The 10,267-nt window shown below is 54.6% G+C and overlaps 2 protein-coding genes across 2 annotated transcripts; one reads left to right on the top strand and one right to left on the bottom strand.

Annotated features, from left to right (window-relative positions):
* Window positions 1–3,067: 3,067 nt before the first annotated feature.
* VOLCADRAFT_89108 (uncharacterized protein) lies at window positions 3,068–3,649 on the top strand (the record flags this gene model as incomplete). The annotated part of the gene is made up of 1 exon (XM_002948786.1): window positions 3,068–3,649. One exon carries the CDS (start codon window positions 3,068–3,070, stop codon window positions 3,647–3,649), a length of 582 nt encoding a protein of 193 aa, XP_002948832.1.
* Window positions 3,650–5,779: 2,130 nt separating this feature from the next.
* On the bottom strand, window positions 5,780–7,752 carry VOLCADRAFT_104037 (uncharacterized protein; the record flags this gene model as incomplete). Its single annotated transcript, XM_002948664.1, has 3 exons — window positions 5,780–5,947; window positions 6,824–6,920; window positions 7,527–7,752. Coding segments are annotated over 3 exons (489 nt in total), but the record flags the coding sequence as incomplete, so codon positions are not given.
* Window positions 7,753–10,267: the final 2,515 nt, after the last annotated feature.

The raw sequence follows: 10,267 nt of genomic DNA, 5'->3' as shown, positions 1-10,267 counted from the left end.
ATGCATCATTACTTCTGCAAACTGGAAAGTCGTGTAGTGTTATCTTTCAACGTGATGCAAGACGAACGATGGTGAACGAACTCTATTCGATCAGTGCTTGAGAGATTGGTGTGCGCGTGTTGCGACATTCCCCAAACCCGGCGTTTGCACGAACTAAACTGTAACTCATGGGGGGGGGGGGTCTGGGGGGNNCNNANCCCCCCCAAGCGCCTCACAGATTCGGAATACCTTATTCCCGCGACTAAAAACCTATTCCTCCGTTCGGACTGGAAAATTAACCGGCAGAAATGAAAAAAATAACACTGGGCAGGGACATTCGGACAGTCAGAATTAGCGTGTTCAGGGTGTCGAATTAGGGAAGCACGGGAATTGTGCGACCGGGCAGTCAAAAGAATTGCTCTGCCCGACAGTGTGTCCTACCCTCTAGCCCACTCTTGGAGTGGACTCTTGGTTCCACTAACTGAGTGGATGTTCACTTTGATTACGGCCGATCGTTCAAAATAATTATATTAGCTACATGTAGCTACATACCTCATTCGTACAGATTTTTGTACAGTAAGAATCATTACGCAGCTTTAGGTAGGCACGGTGCATGGGGGAAAGCAGGGGCTGGCGAGAAATCGGGGATACGGACGCGCAGGCGGCAGGAGGCTAGGCGGGTCAGGAACACGTAAGGTCCCATTTCGGTCCCGCTGGGGCTTCGCGCGCCGATTCGCCGCAGCCCATGCATGCATACAATCATTACGCAGCTTTAGGTAGGCACGGTGCATGGGGGAAAGCAGGGGCTGGCGAGAAATCGGGGATACGGACGCGCAGGTGGCAGGAGGCTAGGCGGGTCAGGAACACGTAAGGTCCCATTTCGGTCCCGCTGGGGCTTCGCGCGCCGATTCGCCGCAGCCCATGCATGCATACAATCATTACGCAGCTTTAGGTAGGCACGGTGCATGGGGGAAAGCAGGGGCTGGCGAGAAATCGGGGATACGGACGCGCAGGCGGCAGGAGGCTAGGCGGGTCAGGAACACGTAAGGTCCCATTTCGGTCCCGCTGGGGCTTCGCGCGCCGATTCGCCGCAGCCCATGCATGCATATAATCATTACGCAGCTTTAGGTAGGCACGGTGCATGGGGGAAAGCAGGGGCTGGCGAGAAATCGGGGATACGGACGCGCAGGCGGCAGGAGGCTAGGCGGGTCAGGAACACGTAAGGTCCCATTTCGGTCCCGCTGGGGCTTCGCGCACCGATTCGCCGCAGCCCATGCATGCATATAATCATTACGCAGCTACAGGTAGGCGCGGTGCATGGGGGAAAGCAGGGGCTGGCGAGAAATCGGGGATACCGACACGCAGGGGCACCTACTGGGAGGTGCCTAAACCCCCCCAGTAGGGGGGGCGCCCCGTGCCCCGCGCCCCCGCGCCCCGCGCTAGGCATGTCAGCGTGTCAGATAAAGGTTAGGCCATCTCCCCGACCGGTTTTTAACTTAACCAAACTACTTTCAACGCAGGCATTTCAATGCGTTATCTTTCAAATTTCAGAGGATGGGCAAGTCGTCCGGCCGAGGAATTCGGCAAGGCGTCCGGCTCATGAGACAAGACAACATCCATAAGGAGACACAATCATAATCGTAAATCACATATATGCACACATGTAAAATATATATGGTAAACCTCCTCGTGGCGCGTTCGGTTGGCGTTCGGTTGGCAACGTAAACCTGCCGAAACGTAAACCTGCCGAAACTAGTTTCGGTGTTTCCGGCGAAGAGGTCCTGGTTCTGCGGAAAGGCCGAAACTAGTTTCGGCCCCTTTCGGCTAGCGCCGTACGGCGGAACCTACTTTGAATAGTTTCAAAGTGCAGGCGCGTTGTGCAAGGCTGCGAAACTCTGCGAATGTTGAGCTTATCTTATCAATGTCTCAGACAACTTCCGTTGTCAGTGCAGACACAGATCCGGTCAAAAACAAGGGCGGAAGGACCGCTGATCAGACCGTTTGGGCTCACTTTGAGAAGAAAGAATATAATGCAAAGTGTAAGAACTGGACTATCATCTGCAAGTACTGCCGGACCGAGTCCAAGCAAGGGCGCCTTCAGGAGATGCGCGTCCATATCGCGCAAAAGTGCGCGGGACCCGCTTGCATGTGTGTATGCCAGTATTAGATGTTTGAGGGTTATCTTTGGTTAGGTACCAGTTCTGTGCAGGGCATGCCGTGATCTAGCACAAGATTAGTGTCGACTAGGACATGGTGCGGTATCAGGTGGTGTTGAGCACGGAGCGACATGCAGATTTAGAGAATGGGGCCCAGCATGTGGCACCCAAGATGGCTGTGAGCAGTGGTATGGAGGGCAGATCTTCAACCTGGTTCAGCGGCCCCCAACCACCAGCAGCTTCATGTAAAAGTTTCCCTTTGCGCATCCCAACATCAGACGCCAGTTACATAAGAAAAATGTCAGTGAATTCAAGCTTTAATCGCAGATTAGTAACATTATGGTGACCCGGAGTGCCTTCGGACACACATGAGCAGGTCCCATGAGGCGCAAAGGCACATAGGGCCCACAAACAACGTTTGCATACCATGGACGTCATAAAATACAGCATTTTCAGGGTTTCGGCAGTTTCCGGCAGTTTCGCGAGGTTTCGCAGAAGGGTCCAGAAATCGGAAACTATTTCGGTATTGGCAGTGAGGTTTCGGCCCGTACACTGGCGCATGTTACCGGACCCTGCAGTACGCTCGTTCCCAGTCCGGGGGCGTATGCTACCTTATTTTAGGCGTAGTCGAAAATGTGGTTTGAAGGCGGGCGTCAGAGCGGCATCGTACGGTGCGGTTGGTTGGTTGTTGTATTGAGCTGCTATTTTGCTCGGTGGTGTTTCGTCTTGTCTAATAATCTTCCTTGTGATCTCTGGCTCGGCTTCTGGTTGATACGAGCTCTCTTTACCAGAACAGCTGCTAGCTGCCGCTGTTATTGTCCGTTGGTCAGCGGTGTGGATCTGGCGACCTTTCTTTCGACTTTCTTGTCCTTTCGTGTCTTATTAATCTTCATTTCATTTCGTCAGTTCGTCTGGTGTTGGTTGCTGTAGCCATGTCGCCCTTTGACCACCTGCGCACGACCGCTGACTGCGACCGAGAGCTGGTCTCCTTCCCACCGCTTTCATCGGATGATTTGTACATATTGCAACGGGTAGAAGATCAGCTTTTGGCTATCGACGAGGCGTTGGCGACAGACCTCGGCCAGCAGGAGCAGCATTTGCCCGTTCGGGCTTCGAAATCAGCCAAGGACGCCCACACAGCCAAACTCGAGTCCATTCGGCGCAAGCATGAGTCACAACGTTCGAGACTCCTTCGAGCCAACCCGTCCGTTACCGACCTGAAGACTCACGACGCCGCTCGGCTGGCGATTCAAGAGCGTAAACTTCAGCTCGTCTTCGGCATTCCGCTGCAAGGCTGGCACCCCCTCCCAAGTGTGGGCGAGGACGACGCAGCGCTCGCTGGCCTGAGCGAGGGAGGGAGGACATCCTGGACACTGTGCCGGAGTGGGGATCGATGTTCAAGGCGGCAGGCAGACAGCACCTGGCGTCCGACCAGTCAGCCTTCAACATTCATGCCAACCGCGTCACCCTACCAAAATGAAACCGCTTTAAGAGCGCTCTCAACGCGATCTTAAGTCATATAAAGCACAAGTGGATGCCGCTGTTAAGAGCGTTCTGAGAACACTCTTATCTGCCATGTTTTAAGATTGTGCCTTCTCAAGCGTTCTTAAGCGATCTCAAGAGAGCGCTCTTTGCAGGGGATCTCAAGCGTTCTCAGCGATCTTACCCCTTCTCAAGGACATTCTCAAACCATTTTCTCACGCATTCTTAAGCAATCTTTCACCACTCTCAAGCGTTCTTACACCATTCTCTCACCATTCTTAAAGCGTTCTCAAGCGTTCTTACACCGTTCTCTCACCATTCTTAAGCGTTCTTACAGTGTTCTCAAGCGTTCTTACACCGTTCTCTCACCATTCTTAAGTGTTCTTACAGTGTTCTCAAGCGTTCTTACAGTGTTCTCACAGAGTTCTTACAGTGTTCTCACAGCATTGTTACAGTGTTCTCAAGCATTCTCAAGCGTTCTTAAACCGTTCTCAAGTGTTCTTAAACCGTCCCCCAGCATTCTTAAACCGTTCTTAAGGGCGCCTTCAAAAAGAGGTATGCCCAACAAAAACCTAGGGACACCATCTCGCTAGAGCCCGATTCTCACAGCAGACCGCTTTCCCATTCGGGCAGACACACATATGAGGTCCAGGTCCACCATGCCAGCACTTATACCTACAACATATATACAATCACATGCTCGATCCATGCTGGAACTGCATATGGTACTGCAGCATACCAAATGAATGAGTGTTATGGTGGATCCCTGAACGCGATCACAAGGCCTATGCTGAGGGGCTCGCAACAAGGCGCATGGACAGGACAGCCCAATAGCCAAGTACAGCCCCACACACCGCCTACACTTCCCACACCTAAGGTGGTTCCTAACAGGGTGTGTATCACTCCAAGTCCACCGCATCCAACTGCTTCTTGCTCAGCCCAGTGGTCCTCATGGCCCACTGGACTGCGGTCATCTTGCCCTTGACTGCGAGCAATCCCACAATGAGCCATCGCACCTGCAGACAGAAGCAACCAGAACAAAGTCAACACATGTGATGCAGACGTGGTATCACAGATCAACCTTGATTTACCTTCTGGAAGAGGCGGAGTGGCTGGTCATTTAGTGCAAAGGACTGGCCAGTCGGGGGAATGTGCACAGTGCCAAGGTCCTTGATGACTGCCATGGCGCGGCCAATCACCAGGAGATCAGTGCAGCCGTCAGCGGTCTCGTCATCCTGTATGTTCATAGGGGGTAAGAGGCCAGGCGGCAGTTACAAGCACAGATGGAAGTTCTTTGTTAGGGTATGAACGCATACAGACGCACAGCAGACCGCCTGTCAGACAGCGTGTAAGCTTACCAGGTCGCCCAATAGTAATCCAGCCCCCAAAGCCTCGGGCTTGATGTCCTCCTTCTTACGTGCTCCAACAAGGAAGCAGCCCTTGGTCTTCCCCACGAGGTCACATTCTTGCAGTTCCCAGATCGCGTCAAACAGTATAATTTGGAAAATTGGAATGAGAGAAATGGTCTGCGGTAACCGTATGAAGGGAAATGAATGGTTTGACCCGATCTGGACCCGGTCATACCTTATTGCGGACCGCACCCTCGGCGGCAGCGGCTTTCCTCTTTGTTGCAGCATGCATAGTAGCAATACATGCTGATGGTCGAGGGTGTCCTTCTTCAGCTCCTCGTTGTGAGCGCTGTTTTGGCGGACGAGATGGAGGCTTGCTTGAAGGCCTGGCGACCTGTAGTCCAAGGCTTGCTAGCTTCTTTAAATTCCTCTGGATGATGAGAGCTCTCTCTTCTTCAAGTGTGTTCCTCAACGACCGTTCTGGGGACACAGACCTCGAGGACCCCTGTTCCCTATTTGGACTATTCTGCCTGGATGTCATCTACAAAATATGACCACATAGGCTTCGATTCGTTGGTACTGTCCAATTCTGCGAAGTTAAGACCAGGATTCAGCATAATTTTCAAGATGCCGTACACTTCCGGACCAGGGTCCGGAATTGCACGGCATTTCACCTCTTGCTGCCCAGAAGTCATGTGAACATTTGGACAATTTGCAGCACCAATAAGAAACGTCACTGGGTTTAGCACTATGTGATTGCTGTGAAAATGGCACCATCTGGTACCTTTATGCAGATACGCGACCTGTACTTACAGAAGAGACAAATAGGCCAACGCCTTAAACGTGAAGTGTTTAACTTTGCGTGTGAACTTGCACAGTGCCGCGCCGGAGAAACCTTCATAGTTATTGTCGATGGGCTTGAGTGGGTTGCTACAGTGCCACGGCGCAGCAAGATGCTCAGCAAGAAGCATGCTGACTTCACTGGGCCGTATGCCAGCAGGGAACAGAGGGCAGCAGCACCATTTCTTCCAACGTCCTTCAAGCAAGCACTTACCCAGCTTGATGATCATCAACCACAACATTCACGGCGGCCGGCGCCCAACAACAGGCGGACGTCTCTGCCCAACGTGAGTTCCATAAGGGGTTGCTTGTGCGCCCCTCCCCATTGGCTCCTTGCATGTGTGTCATGAAGATGCCGAGTTTGTAGTGCGGCTTGCCCTGCTTAGTGCGCCTGTCAGTGTTTTCTGGGAGGGACTACTCCGTGTTGCCCTCTGTTGGGTCGTACCTGCCTTGTCCACGAGCCGGCGGCCTGCCTTTCCAGTGTTCAGCACTTCCCTCCCCGTCGGGCGATAAACGGGGCGCGCACCGTGATATCGGGCCCCTCCTCGGGGATAAGGAGGCGTCTTGTTGACGTTTAGCCCAATTGGAGGGCCCCCACACGCTGCGGGTTAGAGCTGCCCTCCCCGTCGGGCGATAGATGGGGCATGCACCGCGATATCGGCCCCCTCTTTGGGGATAAGGAGGCGTCTTGTTGACGTTTAGCCCAGTTGGAGGGCCCCCACACGCTGCGGGTTAGAGCTGCCCTCCCCGTCGGGCGATAGACGGGGCGTGCACCGCGATATCGGCCCCCTCCTCGGGGATAAGGAGGCGTCTGTGTGACGTTTAGCCCAGTTGGAGGGGGCCCCCACACGCTGCAGGTTAGAGCTGCCCTCCCCATCGGGCGATAGACCGGGCGCGTGCAGTGATATCGGCCCCCTCCTCGGGGATAAGGAGGCATCTTGGTGGCGTTTGTGTTTTGGCCAATCTGGACTTGGTGAGGGGGGAATTCTTGAGGGAGGAATCGCCCCAGGCGCCTACCCCGGCGGTTGGTACTGCTGCACCACTTGCTTGCTTGCGGTGGCGGGTATCGGATCAGTGGCCCTTGGGAGTGTTACAGAGGACCTGGCACAGCTGACTGTGGCATTACACGGCAGCGTGGTCGCAGACAGCTCATCGGTCACCTAGGAGTCGGGGCGGCGACGGTGCAGGGCAAATGCGGAGCCGTGGAGGGTGATGGAGTTCACCCAGGACGCCTGCTGGCTGGTTTTGGGGTTTTTTCGCTCCAGAGGAGTGAGTTGGCGGCCCTGATGGCGGGCTGTGTTGAGGAGTTGCCGGGAGGGGGTGTGGGGCTGCAGATCGTACGTAGCAAGACGGACCAGAAGGATGCAGGGGTGTTGGTGTGCCTGGCAGCACTCACCCAGAGCGGCGTAACCATCGCTCGCATAGTGCAGCGGCACCTGGAGTGCGTACTAACGGCCGAAGTTCACTCCCCGCTCTTCGTACGGGGAATCACTGGGCCGGGCAAGCGGGGCTCGGCTTGGCAGCACAGGGATTTCGCTGGCAGGCTGCATGGGTTGCTGGAGAGTTGCAGGGATACGAGCCGGAGCTGAGGCTAGATCTCGCTAGGATATCGGCCCACAGCTTGTGCAAGGGCGGGGCCACCGCGGCTGCCAATGCTGGGGTGGGTCTGGAGGAGATTAAGGTGCACGGGCGGTGGAGGTCTGATGCGGTGCTGGTCTACATTCGCCGGTCTGTGGCTGTGAGGTGGGCAGTGGTGGAGCGAATGTGACACGACTGGGTGAAGGGGGGATGTTTCGCTGGGTTAGGTGTGGGGCCAAAGTAACCCAAGCGAGGCCGTCGGCTGCCTGCTGGTTACCAATGCGGAAGAGCACGGTAGCCCGGAAGGGCCGCACGAAGTAGCATGCGTGCTCTGGCAGGCAGGCTGGGCGTCTCTTCTCCACAACCATATGTCCACGTCCCCGGTGCCTTGTTCTTGTTAGTCGTGCTGTAATGAACACGTTTTGGGTTTCTCGTCCTGGTTCTTGGTCTGGCTAGCTGCTCAGCCCGGATTCAAAGGTGACAGTAATCCAAGCACTTGAAGGGCAAACAACTGTCCACTCCTCTGTATATATGCAGAGAAGGATCTTGCCACATTAGATAAAAAGCGAAAAAGCCGGATGGCCAGCAAGCTGAAGCAGCATGCCGTTGACATCCTTACTGATGCGAGCAACCTCGTGGCTACTCAACCCCGTTCAGGGCAGAACGATTAAGTCCTGCAGTAACGTGCACCAGTTGCTTAAGTCACGTCCAGAACTGCACCGGCGGCTTACCCAGGTCTTAGATGGCTTGGAGGTCGCTGTGCGTGCACTGCAGCAGCCTGGTGCGCATGACGAGCTGGTGACGCTGGCAGTAGCTCACGATACAGGGGGTGATCAGACAGCAGCAGCAACAGCAGTGGTGGCGAGAGCTGGGGAAGGGTTCAACCCGGCAGCAGCAGCATTGGGTACCAATTTTCGTGATAGCTCATTGACAGCTGCTGTGGAGGGCAGGCTTAACCTGTTGGCAGCAGCAACAGGTGGTCAGGCGGTAGCAGCAACCGCAGCAGCAATGGTGCCCAGCCCGTGGGGGGCCAGCCCACTGACAGCTGCTGTGGAGGGCGGGTTTAACCTGGTGGCAGCAGCAGCAGGTGCCAATGCCCCCGATAGAGGGGCTGGTCAGGCGGCGAGGAGGAGGGAGGGGGGGAGGAGGGCGGGAAAGAGGGGGGAGGTAAAGAGGATAGTGCAGTCGTGGAGGAAGGGAGCCAGGATGGCATGACTGAGGAGGGACAGAGTGAGAGTGGGTACAACGTGACGTGCATGGGTGGGTCCTCCAAGCGGCCAGTACAGGCTGCCAGCAAGCAAGGCAACAGAAAGTCCTACATCTCCCGTCGTTATGGCTAGCATTAAATGCCGGTGGCCTCTTTGGCAATATGGGTTTCGTTTTTAGGAGGACGGAAATTCAATGGGCTTATTAAGGGGGAACAGTTTGTTCTTCACCGAGTGGTAATTCCGAGGGGGAAACTGGGGAAACTGTTTCGCCACCGCAGTGCAGGCTTCGGCCCAAGCACTGGGTTAGAGCCACGCATTCGCGCCTGTGTTACTTTTTACTCCATGCTGCTTATGCATAACGGTGGTGCTATCAGCTCGAAGAGCCGCCTACCGCCAACTGTTGCTGCGTCGTCGGTTGACATTCAGCGCTCCTGCTCCATAGCTATATAGCCATCTGTATGATAAAGCCCTTTCACGCCCATATCACATTCAACCTCCAATCCATTTCCCTCCCTCCCCTCTTACATAATACGGCTAACACCGCAGCCACAATCGGTTAATTCACAATATTGTCGGGACTCCCTGGCCTTTAATAAACACGAAAATTCCTACCTAAATGTCGCAGCGCCACCAGCATTTCAAATCACCTCCTGCTCGCATCCTTGCGTGTTTGCACCTACACCTTGTCTTCCGCCTCCCCATCCTGCCCACCTACCATACCGCCATACCGCAACACTACAAAGGGGTTGTACGGATGCAACAGTTCCACCTCGCTAAGAGGCTCGCAACCATAAGACGCAAACAGAAACGTACCTCTCCAATGCATCTATGCGTCATCATGCTTATGTGCTTGCAAATGTGTAGCGGACAGATGTTGCCGTGTCCGGGGGTGTCACCGTGCCCTCCGGCACCATCCCAACCTCTATAATTCCAACCCAAACAGGAGAAAACAGAAAAAACGGTTACCATTCGAAGCGACTCAACCTGATTTGGTGCCGTGCTTCGCATGCGTTTCTGGCAAAACTCATACACACACATGCACACGCACATGCGCACACAACCAGCTGCTTTCTAATACAGGCATGCAGTAGCACATTACACAAAAGCCGCTCTGACCAATATAGCTAGCTTTCTTCTGGACAGACACGCAACAGACACGCAGCTGAACAATGTGATACCAGCAACAAAGTACGACCTGGCAGCATACGCCCCTTGTGCCAGAACAGAACTCCCTCGTGTTGCCCTTTCTCGCATCCTTTGGGAGCCGAGCCTCGTTGTCTACCTCTTGCGCTAATTCTTCGTCTGAAAGATCAGGCGCTTCCGGAAATTTCCTTCAGCATCGCCTCCCGAATGGGAGCCGTCTTGCCGCTGCTCCATTCTCGGCTGAGAAAGGGCACACGGTAATGCATTTCCTGAGAGCCTCTTGGGGGCCCTTCTGGCGCCTCCGACACCCCCTTCTCAAGCCAGGGGTTGCCCCAGCCAAATCCGCTCTTTCACAAGCAACACACGCATACACACGCAAGCACACCATCGCCGTTTCCCTCACCGCGGCTCAGATCATGAGAACACATACACACACACACTCTCTCACACAAACATATAGGCCCAACCACCACATTTTCTCGCATTTTCTCACCACCACATCTGAAGAGGCTTTTCGCAACCCCTCTCCCCT

Source organism: Volvox carteri (genome assembly GCF_000143455.1).
Source record: "Volvox carteri f. nagariensis unplaced genomic scaffold VOLCAscaffold_11, whole genome shotgun sequence".
NCBI classification, from domain to species: Eukaryota; Viridiplantae; Chlorophyta; class Chlorophyceae; order Chlamydomonadales; family Volvocaceae; genus Volvox; species Volvox carteri.
The sequence above is the reverse complement of the archived record's forward strand: the minus strand, read 5'-3'. Positions and strand labels throughout refer to the sequence as shown.